The sequence below is a fragment of the Archocentrus centrarchus genome, unplaced genomic scaffold, assembly GCF_007364275.1.
Source record: "Archocentrus centrarchus isolate MPI-CPG fArcCen1 unplaced genomic scaffold, fArcCen1 scaffold_57_ctg1, whole genome shotgun sequence".
NCBI lineage: Eukaryota > Metazoa > Chordata > Actinopteri > Cichliformes > Cichlidae > Archocentrus > Archocentrus centrarchus.
In genome coordinates, this window is record NW_022060278.1 from 1,299,127 (window position 1) to 1,314,974 (window position 15,848).

Genomic DNA, 15,848 nt, shown 5'->3' on the forward strand with positions numbered 1-15,848 from the left:
GAGTACATACACAGCTGTTCAGTGTTGTGCATGAATCCACTGAAAGAGAGCGTTCATTTAAAGGCACTCATTGTTAAACAGTTCACAATGTTCTAAAATGAACTAAAATTGTCAACATGATGGGAAGTAACAGCTGCTCTAATGTTATGCCCTGCACTCCTTTTTACTGTGTTTTCCCAGTTTTCTCAGGGAGGTCCGGCCCGTACTTTCATGTAATACTGATTTGATTTGTCACCAGTGTTGCCAGATCTTGCGATAGAAACAAGCCCAAAAAAAGCCCAACTGGCAACCCACCACATCGTGTAAAACTGAGGCCGCTTTTAAACAGTATAGCTCTATAGCAGTATAGCTCATTTTATTGTTTTGTCTGTGTGTTTTGGAGCAGTGAAAGTCATGTTTCTTAGCCTCATAGAAGAGAAGGGTGCACAGTTTTTTGTGTGTGCTTCTCAGTATTAGCATGTTGAGTTCAATCAGCATGGTGAGCACATAATTCACACTTGCAAAATCTGCAGAGTGCCTTTCATACGTCTCCCATCAGGACTGCAGCTACTTTCTGAGGTTTTTACGGACACATATACCTCTTGTGAGGCGCTCCTATGCATTGCATAATGCATATCCACTTTTCACGCCAGACTCCCATCCGAGCTCAGATCCATTCTTTAGTTCGCTCTTTTTCTCCCACTCTTTATTAGATTTTTTCTATATTTTCCCCACTTACAGGAACTCATTATGCTGCCTCCTCACTCTGGGATGTTATGAGTGTTTGGTTGGTTGTGCACCCGGTCAACTTGGGCGGGAGGGATAAACAGGAAACGGGGGCTTGGAAGGGACAAACTACCGCCCCATAATTGCTTTAGTATGGAGTTCAAGGAGTTTCACTCGGAAAGAAAGTCAATCCCAAATAAGCAACTTCACGTTCAAAAACAAAAAAACAAGCCCAAAAAAACGTTTGTTTTTTGAAGTAAAAATCCTACTTCATCAATACTTCATCAATACTTCATCAAGCTGCTGGTTTACTTCTTTCTGATGTTCCTGTTAGCCAGGAACGTCACATCTGTCACAGCTGCTGTCTTGTGCTCCTTGTCAGTCACCACTGTGTGTGGCTGGTTAGTCAGCAGCTGCTTGTCAGTCTGGAGCTTGAAATCCAACAGGATCTTAACCCTCTTTTTCTCAGCCACTGTGGCAGGTGTGTCCCACTGCAGTGCTGGCAGCATGTGATCAAACATGAACATGGTCAGATCTGCCAGCTGCAGATTTTTCAAAGCAAGAATAAACTCTAATAGTAGAACAATCCATGTGATCAGGCCTTTGATTGATCACCTGTTACTGATGTCTCTTAAAAGACAAACTGATGGAAAATATTTTGTCACAAAGCAGTGAAGCTGTTTCTGAGGCTCTGTATCTGCTCTCCTCCATTCATGGTGGCTCAGTCTGTCTGACATTAGAATCAGCAGTGCTCTTCATTCTTACATTGTGGTTTCCCTCACACCAAAACACTTTCACAAACTAGTAGAATCACTGCAAAGGGGAACTTCACATGTTCTGGGGCTTCATTGCGTCTCGACATGTTCAGATCATCTTGTCTTAACTTGGATTTGTCACATCTTTATATTTAGATTCTGATAATTACAACTCCTAGAGGTAACACAAAAAGGATACTTTATGATCCACAGAGTACACAAAACAATACACTAAGCATGTGAGATCCTCAACATGCAGGATTGTTGGAATTCCCTGTATTTCATTGTGTTTGTCTCCTCAGCAGCGCCCTCTGCTGGATCACTAACCTGATCTGTTAGGATGATCACATATGTGACCCGATCTGGCAAAATGAGTCACATGTCACAGGAGATAATTCTTAGCAAAATTAATCAGCACTGAATTGTGGGTCATTGTGGGTTCACGAGATGTTCTTAGCAACAAGAGAGAGACGGCTGACATGTTTTGAGCGCTGTTATAGGCTGCCAGTGAAATCATCATTAAAATTACTTTGCATATTAGATATTCAAAGTCATTTTAATGATGGCATCTTTAAACTCCTGTGTGTGTGCAGTACTAGTGGGAATGCAGGTGTTTTTTGTGTGTTTGTAAATTCACTCTGAAGTGGCTGCAAATGGAGAACACTGTACTTTTAGTTTTTCCTGATTGTTGATTTATGATGTTCTCATTTAGTCCTTCTGTGTTCACTTTGTTTGCTCCCCGATGTGTTAAAGAACATGTGAAGTTATTTATTATGAGTATTTAGTCTCACAGAGACTTCAGGTCATTGTTTAAGGTCCTGCATGAACACGCTGTAAATGTTTCTGTAACATTGAAATTATTAGAGAATCTGTCACTCTCTCTACCCACAAAATCACACGTGAATGAATTTTTTCTTCATGCAACTGGTCAGATCACATTTCTCACAGAGAAAACTACTCAAATATAATGAATGAATGAATGAATGATACTTTATTGATCCCACAATGGGGAAATTATAGTTAACAGAACACCCATCCAAGAAAAGACAAACAACCAGACAAACACAGGGAGATAAGTGTCTGCGGCCTTGCTGCCATCACCGAGAGGCGCTGCTGTTACAAAAGAGGGAAACAAAGCAAAATACGATAGGACAGGTTAGGAAAAAAAGCATCTCATATTCTGCCGAGTAGGGGGCACCGTATGAGGTTAAAAACCCCTGCAGTAAGCGCATATAGCATAGGAGTACCAGGGTGGGGAGGGGCAGGGACGGAGGAAGCCCGCGGAGGCGAGAGGGGGGGTCGGGCTACTGTGGTGCTGACTCAAACTCCCCCTTCAGCTAACAGTTCTAATAAGATGTGGACTGGAATCACTGGGTTGTGTTTAGAGCTGGCAGCCAGCAGAGGGCACAATTTCGCCATTTTTCATTAATTGTTATGAATTCATCTGCTTGGCTGGGTGTTAAATATTTCCAGAGCTGTGATAATAAAGAATAAAGACTTTGACTTCAGTCTATTATTTGTCTTGGTGTGTTGCAGAAGCTAAAAATCCCTGTCTGTTGTAAATGTAGCTGAAACTGTGCCTAAAGAACAAGTTCAGATACAAATCAAAGTGTGATGAGTCTATGAAGTGAAGGAGGAGGAAGTATTATTTTGACAGAGTATCAGTGAATCCTTACAGAATGGTTATGAATTGTACTGTATGAGCTCCAACATCACTGTGCAAAGTGTGTTTGTAGCTCTTCACAGCAGTTTTATTCATCCACAGAAAGTATCAACCCCTCTGTGACAGTAAAAGGTGGCCATGAGTATAAAATGAAGGCGTGTGTATCAGAGGAGGGAAAACATGTTTTTAGTGTCTGTGGGAAACTGAGGACTCACAATTGAACATAAATGTAGAACCAAGCTTGAGTTCGATGTTGTGAGAGTTTTCTTTGAGAGGGAGCTGAACACACACACACACACACACACACACACACACACACACACACACACACACACACACACACACACACACACACACACACGTAATGTGGTGATATTTCTTCTGGTAATACCAAGTATGGTCAGTAGGGGGCAGTGGGATGCTCATTAATGGAGCTCTCTGTTGCAAGAGTAATATTTCTTTAGCCTCTGTTCTTCCTTCCTTTCAAACTCAGCTCATACAGCTACAAACTGCAGTCAGCTGCAAACATATCAGCTTGTTTCTTGTGGTTTACACAAAATGAAATCTTATCACATCAGGCTTCTGTGCTGATTTGCAGATTCTGCACAAACTCAGAGATGGTGGAGGTGGGCTGAAAGGTGATTTCAGATGCACAGCAGCTGCAGGCAGGCTAAAGCAGCTAAAAATAGCTCATGAGAGTTTGTGTTTAGATATGGACACTAGAAAAGTCTCAGCTCTGACATCAGAGGATGTGAGCTGGCATTTTGTGTGTCTGTGCTGCACACGATTGTTCACTCTGACTCTTTAGTATCATGATGCTTAAAGATGAAGCTGGAACTAAATAAATGTTTTTAAAATAATCAATAATCAAATATTGCAATGATTGCAGATGATGTGTTGAATGACAGAAATATTTACTGTTGATATGAACTCACTGCTGTCTGAAGTTTTCATGTGTGCAGCTCTTCACAGTTTACTGTAATTACTCTGTGTGTTTGTCTCATTTTGTCTCAGCAATAATTCAGTTCAATAAAGTTAAATTAATGATTGAATCATTGGTAGATTTCACTGTGTGTGTGTTGTGTGTGTGTGTGTATGTGTGTGTGTGTGTGTGTGTATGTGTGTGTGTGTGTGTGTGTGTAGTCTTCTCACTGCTGTTTGTTCTTTTTTTGGCAGTGCTGCCATCATGTGTCAGAATACGCAGCGTTCAGTCAAACTCAACAAGCTCAGTTGAAGGTTTGATAACTTCAGAGCTGCTGAGCAGCAGATCAGATCATTTTGACCTGTTTGTGTCTTTGAATAAACTTCTTTGCAGATGGAAATGTTGTTTACTTTCTGATAGATGCAAACTTTAAAACACAAAAATCCAATAAATACATTTTCATCAAGGAGGAATAATAACTTCTATGGTTTCCCTGTGTTTTTATGCTGTGGCTCTTATTAGTAAACTTTATTTTATACTCTGCATGTTTGTTCCCCAGTGAACACATTGAGGTCCACCTGCCCTGAAACCCCATTTTAAAGAGATGGTTACAGGAGGCCAACACGGGGTTCAGCACAGCAGGACAGACATGGAGCTGTTTCTTTGGATCCAGCCTCAGACATGTTTTAGAGTTTATGAATTTCATCTATTGTAAATAAATGACATTTTCTTAACAGTTACTTTGGTCTCTGTACTTCTTTGCTGCCATCCCTCTTTTAGCTGCTGTCCACCCTTTTGTAAAGGTCCTCTCTCTCTCTGTTACACCTACATGTGTGTGAAAGGCTGTTGTTGGTTACTGTCTGTGCTGCCACAGGTTTATTTTGATCCACTGACAGACCTCACTGTTTCTGTGTGAACCACCTAGAACAGAGGAAATGCAGCCTGTGGTTTCAGCCAAAAGTCTCCATTTAGCAGATGTCTTGTTTTCTGTTATCAGCAAACAGCAGAGATTTGACAAGAACACAAAGAACACAGTGAGAATTTCACTTTGCTCTCTGTGTGCATCACACACTTTATATGATCTGCCTGTCCTGGAATAATAGTAATCATTATCACTGCTGCATTAAAGTATGTGTGACACTGTGTGAACACAGATACAAGTAGAGTCACTGTGGTGATGATGACACATGCTGGACTAAAGAAAGAAAGTGACATCCTGTGAAGCTGTGAAAATACGTCACACACTGAAATGCAGCTGCCTTTAAGCGTCTGTAGAAAAACAGACATTTCAAAAGTTTCTGTATGTTTTCAGGTTTTTTAGGTTCCATATCTTGAAGAATCACAACCACCACCTGAATGTTAATAGGTACTGAAACTTGTATAAGCAGTAAATAAGCAACAAATAAGCAATAAACAGGCAGTTACATCATCATGTATGTTCCCTGTTCCTTTATCTGTTCCACAACACAAACACAAACTACAGCAACAACAAAAATCTGCATTTGGATGGTTTGTTCCTCTCTGACTCCCTGGCAGCTGGTCAAAGGTTGTGTCAATGCACAAAACATAAAACGAACCAACCTGTGACATCATCAACTGTGACACATGACCCACAGACGGCAGCCATATTGTTTCACACCCACAGCAGCAGCTGCACTATTTTATGAGGCCATTTTTGCCTGCCTGAAAGCCACCCATTCATTCATGCAGCTCTTGATCTGTTTCTCTTGGGTTTTAATGCACTGACGCTTCAGGATAAACTTATAAACTCTTTAATATGCAGAGTGATCGATCTGTGTCTGCATGTTATTCACACATGCCATAAAATTAAATTAGGATGTACTTATGACATTGATTATTAATTTTAATATCTTTACTGAGTATCCAGCACTTGCACTCACTCACTCACTCCTCATGTTTTCATTGTGCAGAGAAGCTGGTCTCATTCAGAGTCACTGAGTACAGTTTCATTATGGTTTCTTGATCATAAAGTAGTTCATTAAGCTCAGACTGCTCTGATGTCAAAGTTAGATTTCATTCCATTTAGGTAACAAAATGTATCATTTTCTACGTCCTTTCTGCATGAATTTCAGAAATAATTTGAAAGAATGGAATAATGTGTGTATGCACAGGTCTCTGTCTCTGGGATAAGGATTAACACTTGTAGGAGCGTTTATCCTGGCAGGTTGGTTTTGATTTCTCCGTTTTTCTCCAGATCAGAATATTTCATCAATCAGAACGTGATCAGATTTCATGATCAGAACAACAATACCTCTGGGAGCAAAGTAAGATGGCGACACTTCAGCAAATGAAGTCACTCACAATCACCCAAAGCGACACTCAGTTTTAAAACCTGACAATGCTTCTGCCCCCTACAACATTACATCAGGGACAGTGTCAGAAGATGAGGCCCAGTAAGAGTCATTCTGTCAGAGTTTGAGTGAACAGTTGATCAATGAGTTAGCCTCAAAATACACTAACACCACTGATTCCCATCAAACTAGATAACAGGTTGTGGGAGGAGGGAGCAAAACTCAAGATTGCAGCACGCCTCAGGACTCTGCTTTCCACAACCACTTCTGGATTGCAGGAGTTCAGAGGCAGCTGCAGCAGAAGGTAATTGCACCACAGCCTCAATTTATTGATTCTAGGCTCACTCACAGCTTAATATCCTAGTAGAAAGTCTCTCTGAAACTCTTCTTGTCTCTGCACTGAATGCCAACACACCAAACTTCTCCAGCTGACCTTGTCTTTTCTGGAAATCAACATGAATTAATACAGTTTGTTGTTTTTGAAGCTCTTTGCTCTCCTCTGTGCTATAGATTTACTTCCAGCAGCCACAGTGCCCACTAGTCCTGAAACAGAAGCAATGGAAAATTACATCTCAGATTCCCGAGCCACCAGGATATTCAGACCTCCCTCTTCTCCAGTTGGTGCCAACTTGTTCTTTGTGGGAAAAAATGAAGAACAAGTTGGCACGTTCTTCTAGAAAACATTGTAGAAATAGATGCATCAGACTATGAGGTGGGCACCATCATGTCCTGGGTAGTTAATAACAAAATGCATACATGTGCCTTTTTAATTTCCTCATTTCTCTTTTGCAGAATGCAAGTACGTTGTCTTGCCAGTTTTCCACCACACACACCCACAAGTGACCTCAATCAGTCCTCCCTGCTGTGTGCTCAGAACAGTCACTAGAGGACCAAGGAGGACCATCCACAGGTTGTAGGACATCTGGTTCCTCTGCAGGTGTCAGAAATAAAGAGCTGGCCACACACCGTGAACAGGAGTGAAGATAAATGATTGTAATACTGCCATCACACTTTATGAGCAAGATAAGAGGAGGACAGGACATGCAGCCGACCTTACAGTCATTTCAAACCCTGAATAAAATCACCTTAAATTGAACCCTGCAGCATGATCCTGATCCACAGAACAGTTTAAAAATAACTTACAAGTTTCTAAAGAAAAATGAGGAAACAATTATGACCTGGAAAATATGTCACCTGACTTGAAGCAGCACAACTCATTAGCATATCATAGAGAAAAGTAGGAACACAACACACAAGAAAGAAGCTTATATGTTTGCAGTGGACAGGAAATGTAAACACGTCACCAACTGCTGCGGTCAAAGCTACAGGAGCTGTTTGAGGGTGTAAAAGGAAGGAAGCACAGAGAGGCTGCAGCCAGAAGAAGAAGTCTGAGACAAACTCTGATCTTGTCTGTATTAAACGCAGCTTCTTTTTCTGCTTCTACTTCTCGTAGCTGCTGCTTCACTCTTTCTCTTTACAGGAAGTTGTAGAAGTTTTCAGACGTGTCGCTGCTGGATGTGAGGATGGGACCCACTTTGCTCTGTGAGCTGGGCCTATTCTGTGAGTACATCACTGACTTCTATAGTTTGATTCATACTGACTGATAAACATGTTTCAGTGAGAAGAACAGAGTATCAGTCATTTGGAGCATTTCAGTTCATTTGAACAGAGGACTCTCATGTTTGTTATCAACATGGTTGTTTGTAGCCTGGATTAGATTTTAGTGCACTGACTCAGATTAGAGTGGAGCTGCTTTAGTTTATCTAAGAAAGGTTTGTTTCTTCATCTGTGATCATTTGATGCATTTTACATCTTAATCTAAAATGCAGCCAATCACAGCAGCCACTGCTAAAAGCCCAAGTGTTTTATTTCTGCCATATTTGAGTGTGTCTTTAGTTTGATGATGTCTGAAGTTTATGCTTTTATTGTAGTGCTCTGTACGCTCCTCTGCACTGGACACGTTCAAGGTGACTGAACACTTTCACTTTTTCAGTTTTTGTTTTAATTAGCAATAAAGATTCATCTCAGCCTGCTGCATTAAATATTATTTAATATTTGAAAATACAGTATAAACACAGATGTTGCCTCCTATAGTGCATAATAGTGTGTTAGATTGTTAATGTTGTGGTTGTGTTGGATTCTAGATGCTGTGTTAACTATTGAACCCAACTGCTCCAGTTTTTTCATTGGAGAGTTTGTTACCTTCATGTGTGACATGAATAAAGGAGCAGACACTGACACAAACAAAGACTACAGATTACAAATAACATCTACAGGTTACAGTGGTAAATATCAGTGTTCTGGTCGCTGGAAGGGCTCAAATTATACAGAGAGCAGTAACATTGTCTCTGTAACTGTATCAGTCCTCAGTGCCAATAGTATAAATTTATGATCTCTGTTCAAATTCTCTGAATCTGAATTATAAACACAGAGAAAAAAAAATTAATGTTGTCATGGAAACTTTTTCCTGATGCTGTGAAACTTTAACCAGGACGTCTGTATTTTACCTGTTACTTTGCTCACAGTGTACACAGCACTAAAATACTCACAGACTCTGTGATCATCATTACTACATGTGTGTGTTTTAATGTAAAACAACAACTGTGGATAAAATTAAATTAATAAGTAAAGAAGAAGAAAAGAGGAAACACCAGAAACTTCATAAAATTTAAGGTGACTGATGTTTCTGTTATCCACACAGAGCCCTCTTAACCCACTATTGTGTGTCCTTCAGTGAACTGTATTAGTTACATTCAGTGTGACTTCTTCAGGTCAGAGAATGGACAAACAGTTAAACTGGGTTTATTTACAGATCTACAACCTGAGTTACTGTAGTTCTGTCACCATGTTGAGATAGAAATTAAAATGATCTCAAACTGCAGAGAAAAAACAAACAAAAAGTAAAGAAATATTTAGATTTGCTGCAAATGGGAAGCTGCATAACATTAAAACATACTTTAAATTTTAATTGTTGAATAATTTTTGGATTCATAGTTAATTCTGTGTGCATATTTTCCCTTCTCATTCATATCTGCAGGTACATACAGGGCCACACTGACAGCAGGAACAACAATCATACCAGTAGGGGGCAGTGTGACACTGACCTGCTCTGTGGGGACCTCTGCTGAGTGGAAATATGAGTGGTTCAGACGCACCCAAAGAACCACTGAAGTTCAAATCAGAAGAGATGATCAACCAAACAGAGTTATCAGAGTATCTCAAGGAGGAATCTACAGATGCAGAGTAAGAAGAGGAAACTCAGTTTACTACACTGATAAAAGTGATGAAGTCAGCATTAAGATAACCTGTGAGTTCAGTAATTTAGTTTGAAACATTCACTCATGATTAGCAAACATACAATGTTAAGTTTTCTCTGTTGATTTCATGTTTCTGTTTGTATCTCAACTGTTAACATCTGTAAACAGTTTCCAATAAAGTTGCTGTAAAACAACAACAACACAACTGGACTCAGATATTCAGCGGTGAGACGATCACTCTGACATGTGAGGTGCAGGAAGGAGGTGAACCCACTGAGTGGGAGTATGGAATGGAGAGGACCCAGGACAAACCACACAGTGGACACACAATAATTCTTTGACATTCAGAGTTTCTGAGTCCAGCAGTGGAGACTACATGTGTAAGAGTCGACGCAGAGATGACTCATATTCTTCAACAGAGTGGAGTGAAGCCTTCACACTGTTAGTAACAAGTAAGTCATGTTTGTTGTGTGATCAATGTTTTATTAAAATTGTTGAAATTGATTTTGATGTCAGGCTGTAAAAATGTGTTTTTGTTAGTACATGTTGAGATTAGAGAGATTTTAGATGCTTAGGTAGTCTCACTCTTAAAGTTCATATTAAATATTTGGGATTCAATATTGCTGCAAAATTGAATTCAGTATTCAGAGAATAAACATTGAGATAAAATCTTTATTGAACAGATGGACCCCGTCCTGTCCTCACTGTGTCTCCATCATGGCTGAGTCCTGGAGCCTCAGTAACTCTGAACTGTGAGGTTGAACATCCGTCTGCAGGATGGAGCTTCTACTGGTATAAAGCTGTTCCTGATCTATCAGAGAAATCCTACAGTTATGAGCTGCTACCTGATGGCAGTGGGACTGCACAGGACTCCTACATCATTGATGGACAGACACACACAGCAGGATATGTGTGTAGAGCTGGAAGAGGAGACCCAGAGTATCACACTGATCACAGTGAACCAAAGTTTGTCTGGTCTGCAGGTCAGTTTGTTTCCATCTTTTCAATAACCTGATGTTATGTCATCATTTGTATTCATACTGAGACACACTGCACTGATAACTAAAACAAACATGATGTCAGATTTCAAATGTTTTCTGTTGCAGTAAATCTTTCTTCATGTTGCTGCTTGTATTAATTATCTTTACTTATGCAGGTCTAAGAGTCTCTGCTTAGAGTCAGTAAAGATAAAACAGTCAAAACCTGAAACTAAAAACTCAAAGATGTCAGCAGGCAGGTTATTGAAAAAGATGAAGCAACAGCTCGAGAGCAGCAACTACAGATGGCAGGTTATAAAGTATTTGGTTTCCCATTAAGGACAAAAAGGGTGTTTATTAATTAGTTGTATATAAAATAAACTTAAAGATCCCTTCAGTGGCGTAGTGGTTAGCAAATGAAAGGTCGCTGGTTTGATTCCAGTTCAAAGGAACAAATCCTCTTTGGGGTTGTGTCAGGAAGAACATCCTGCATAAAACTGCCAAATCAAACATGTGGAGCATGTGGCGCCCCCTTGTGGAAAAAGAGCAGCTGAAATTAGTTTTTTCTAAATAATGTTAATACTGATCTTCAGAAATGGAAACAAAATAAACATTAAAGTAGAAAAATATTTCTAACATGCTGTTTTTAATCCTAACATCTGTGAGCTTTGTCTCCTCCCTGCATGTTTCCAGATGTTCATTCAGCAGCGTCTCTCACAGTGAGTCCTGACAGAGTGCAACACTTCACCTCTGACTCTGTCTCACTGACCTGTGAGGGAAACTCTGCTGAGTGGAGAGTGAAGAAGTTCACTGAGGACGGCCGACTGAACTCTGACTGTAGGACAATGACTGGATCCACATGTAACATCAACACATCACAGTCAGGTACTGCAGTGTACTGGTGTGAGTCTGGATCAGGAGAGTTCAGCAGTGCAGTCAACATCACTGTACAGGGTATGTTATTATACATTTTCTTCTTGCATTTTAATGATTTGGATATCATGTGGAGTAATTCTTTGAGGCAAAACAAGTAAAGATGAGAGTTTCTGACAATTTTATGCATCTCACAAAACAACATAATATTCTTAGTTTTTGTTATCATTTTAGTCATTTTTTCTTAAAGAGATTTACCAAAAACTATCAAATGCATATTTTATATCACAAAGTAGCTCAAGATGTCATCAAAATGTATCATGTAAAAAGGTGCAGTTGTATTAAAGGTTATGCTGTATTTGACCCATCTCATCCATCACATGGAGTTCTTACTCTTCTGCCCTCTGGGAGGAGGTACTGCAGCTACCACACAAATACAATCAGACTGTGCAACAGCTTCATTCCACAAGATATCAGGCTCCTGAACTCCAACCTGAAGTGATAGACACACAAACACACACACACACACACACACACACACACACACACACACACACACACCCACACACACACACACACACTTACGGCGGACTCTGATACACACATACATACAGGAATTGAAATGGCAACTCTTCTGTATATATTGTACTGTGCATTTTTGTATTTATCCTACTGTGTATCTGCACTCTGTACTTTATCTGTCTTACACCTTTTTGTTCTATGTAGCTCAGATCTCAGCAAACTTGAATAATCTGGGGAATCATTTAAATAGTTTTAGCTTGGGTAACTTTTTAGTTTGCAGAAACCAAAATTTTAAATGTGGTTGCATTACATCATCATCGTCATCATCATCATCATCATCAAGATTAGATATTAGATCTTAATGGTGAAAAGCATTTGTTCAATCTGTTCTTATTATTGTGTGTCAGCTTTTTCTAAAAGTCTGCACCAGCTGATGTGACTGAAACAATTGTGTTTGATTGTGTCACAGATGATCCTGATGCTCCTATCCTGGTGAGTCCTGTTCATCCTGTGACTGAAGGAGCTTCTGTTAATCTGAGCTGCAGTTTGAGGACACAAAAATACTTTCCAATGTGTTTTTCTACCACAATGACAAACTTATTCAAATGATACCCGAGAGGAGCTGAAGATCTCTGCAGTGTCAAAGTCTGATGAAGGTTTCTACAAGTGTGAATACTCAGGAAGAGAGTCACCACAGAGCTGGATGTTAGTTAAAGGTGAGCAGGATCAAAGATTTGATGAATATTTGGAAATGATTTGATGACTGAGAAGGAAAATATCCAATATAATTACAGTTTATTAATAATTGTGTGTTGTTACAGTAACTGTGTCAGCAGCTGTGTGGCTGATTGTTGGACTGGTTTGTGGAGTCTCTCTCCTCATTATTCTCCTGCTCTTGTTGTATCGCTGCAGACAGTCCAAGTGTGAGAGCCTCTTCTTTTGATGCTGGATCAGATATTTTATTTACTACACACACTTTAATTATTCAGACATAAACATCATTCTGATGTCATTGTGTAATAACATGTGTCTCTTTCACAGATTCATGCTTCACCAGGTTGGTATAAAACCTTTTATTATTATTATTTTAAACCTGCATCAGTTATTTTGAATTTATTGTGTTTCTTTCATGTTTCAGGTCGATCCAGTCTGAGAGTCACAGTTCGAGCTCCACCACAAATCATGGAGTCAACCAGGATGAAACTCATGAATACGACTCTCTTCATCCTGGTCAGCACTTAAACTGATCTTTATTATCATTATTAATATTGACTCTTCATTCAGTCTGCATTAACTCTGAAATTTCTCAGGTTCAGTTTCAGATTTTTTTTGCTCTTATTTTTGAAAAATTTGATATTTTGATAGAATTAAAATAATTACACTAATCCTGGTTTATTTGTTTTTTTATTTTCATTAAACTCTATGAATGAAAGTGTAAATTGTACAGTATATATTTTGAGCTGTTCGAGAGCTTTTTTGATTTAATGAGACTGACTGCAGGTGATCTGTTTACAATCCTGTAACTACAAATGTTACATTTCAGGTGCAGATGAACCCCAGAGTGTCACATACTCTCTGATTGAACTGAAAAACTTTGGAAAGAAGAGTGAGTGTGCAAAACACATGCAACACAGAAAAGTAACACAGAAAACACAGTATGCTCTCCTCCTCATGTGTCAAGTCTGCATTTGTGTCTTTGTTGGTCACTTCCTGTTTTATTTTGACAGCCCTGTGCTTTGTGTTTAGTTTTGCTTCCTCGTGTCATTAGTGTCATTTTGTTCTCCTGTGCAGCTGTCTCTCTCTTTCCCTGATTACCTAGTGTGTGCGTGTGTGTATTTAAAGTCTCAGTGTTTAAATCTTTGTTGTGTTGTTGTCTGTGCTCACTCAGCTGTGTGTTCCCCTGTTTAGTGATTTCCCCTTTTTTCACCCAGGCTCATTATTTTGATGTCAGTACAGCCTTGGTTGAGATTAGTTATTGTATTTGGAGTTTTTGTATCTTGTGAGAAGATTTCAGCATTAAAGCTGTTTTGAGTCCAGCTCTGCTTCACACGTCCTGCATTTGGGTCCAACTCTGCCTGCCACACATACACATATGACAGTTGTAGGTAATTATAGGTCAACATGGAGTTTAGTTACTCTCTTATCAATCTTAGCTACTACATAGGACCACTGCACATCAGCAGAGCTGAATCTTACACACATCGAGGTCCATTGAGAGTTTTGTGTGAGTTTTTCTGCTTTATATACAGAATGATGTTGTTATTGTACAGGATGGTATTGTTTGTCCAAGTGTCACAATCATTTAGGTTTTTGGGGAGTCTTTAAGTTGGTTATATCTGCCTGCAATTGTTCAGCTGGATTTACTGAATCACATCATCCACAGATTCGGACCCAAACCACAGTCACAAAACACACACATGCACATCAGACACATAAGCTGAGGCGTCAGTGTAACAACTGATTGTCATTTTAATTCCTTTCACTGTGTTGTTGTTGTAAAAAGTTTGAATCCACCTCTAAGTCCAGAAGCATCAACAGCTTTGTGTCATAAACCTGCTGAACAAATGTGTCCTGAGGTCTGATCTTCTCTTTCAGAGGACACGCTGATGTATGCTGAGGTCAACAAAAAACAAAAGAACAACAAGAAAACAGGTGAGTAAAGTCTGCATCACCTCCACTGAATATTCTTCAATATGTTTATTTTGTAGTTTCTTTTTATGTATTCATAATTCATCTGACTGGTATCTATTGCAGTGTAGTACCATCACAGAAAGTTTGGGGTGGGGGGGGTTGTGATCTGCTGAGTGTCCTTTGCGCTGCATTAGTGGAGACATCAGTCGTCCTCCTCCTGGATAATTATATTATTGTGTTTAATTATGATCTTACAGTCAGTTGTTTTAAATGATCTTTTCATCCACAGGAACATCGAGTCCTGCAGCTGATGCAGACGTTTATTCTGAAGTCCAATCAGGAAGCTCTCTCTGTAATTATGCTGCCATGCAGGCTGATTTATTCTTCACGTTATTAAACGGCTTCAGCCCAGAATATCTTTACATGCTGGAAATCACTTTGTCTGTTTGTGGTTGTCTTACAGGTCAGTGAGGAGAGCTGCAGCAGCAAAGCCAAAAGAAGCATTTGATGAAGCCGCTCTGGCTCCTCTGCTCCACAAATATCAGACATCATCTTTTTGTTTTGTTTTGTTTTGTTTGTTCAAGATTCAAAAAGACTTTATTGTCATTATATGTAAACATATAACGAAATTTGCGTTTTGTGTGTTTTATGGTTAGAAGATAATATTAAATATCGTATAGACTTAGTACGCTTATAGAATTTGAAATCCATGTTCTACAGTCAGTTGTTTTTCTATGTCATTGTTAAAGCTTTTGTATTTTTTGTATTTTATATGTATGTTTGAGTCTTCTGTTCAGCAGATGTTTTATGTTCTCAGCAAACAGCAGAGAGGAAACAAGGAATTCAAGGAGCACAGTGAGAATTTCATCAGCAGCTGTTTTCACAATTGTTATTTTTACAAAATCAATATAAATACAGCTTCAATTCTGTAAATGTTGGGATGCTGTGCAAATTGTAAACAAAAACAATGATTTTCAAATCTCATAAACTCATATTTTATTCACAAGAGAACATAAAAACATATCCAATGATTAAACTGAGATATTTTAATATTTCATGAAAAAATATTAGTTCATTTTTAATTTGATGATGGCTACACATTTGTTTTATACTTAGAGGATAATGTCATCTAGATTTACTATTCTATTTTAAAACTTTGAGTGTACCCTGTTCCAACAGCAGTGAGACCAAAGTGAGGAAGTACTAGTATGAATACCAGCAAATACTTTTA

The 15,848-nt window shown here is 39.1% G+C and overlaps 1 protein-coding gene across 1 annotated transcript in view; it reads left to right on the plus strand.

Moving 5' to 3' along the window:
* The window catches only part of LOC115777564 (Fc receptor-like protein 5), a 70,200-nt gene extending 54,997 nt beyond the window's left edge, over window positions 1–15,203 (plus strand). Inside the window, 7 exon segments of the mRNA XM_030725496.1 lie at window positions 12,808–12,909; window positions 13,028–13,043; window positions 13,125–13,216; window positions 13,536–13,592; window positions 14,525–14,638; window positions 14,907–14,969; window positions 15,081–15,203. Of these exon segments, the coding sequence (XP_030581356.1) occupies window positions 12,808–12,909; window positions 13,028–13,043; window positions 13,125–13,216; window positions 13,536–13,592; window positions 14,525–14,638; window positions 14,907–14,969; window positions 15,081–15,088 (452 nt within the window). The 3' untranslated portion in view covers window positions 15,089–15,203.
* Window positions 15,204–15,848: the final 645 nt, after the last annotated feature.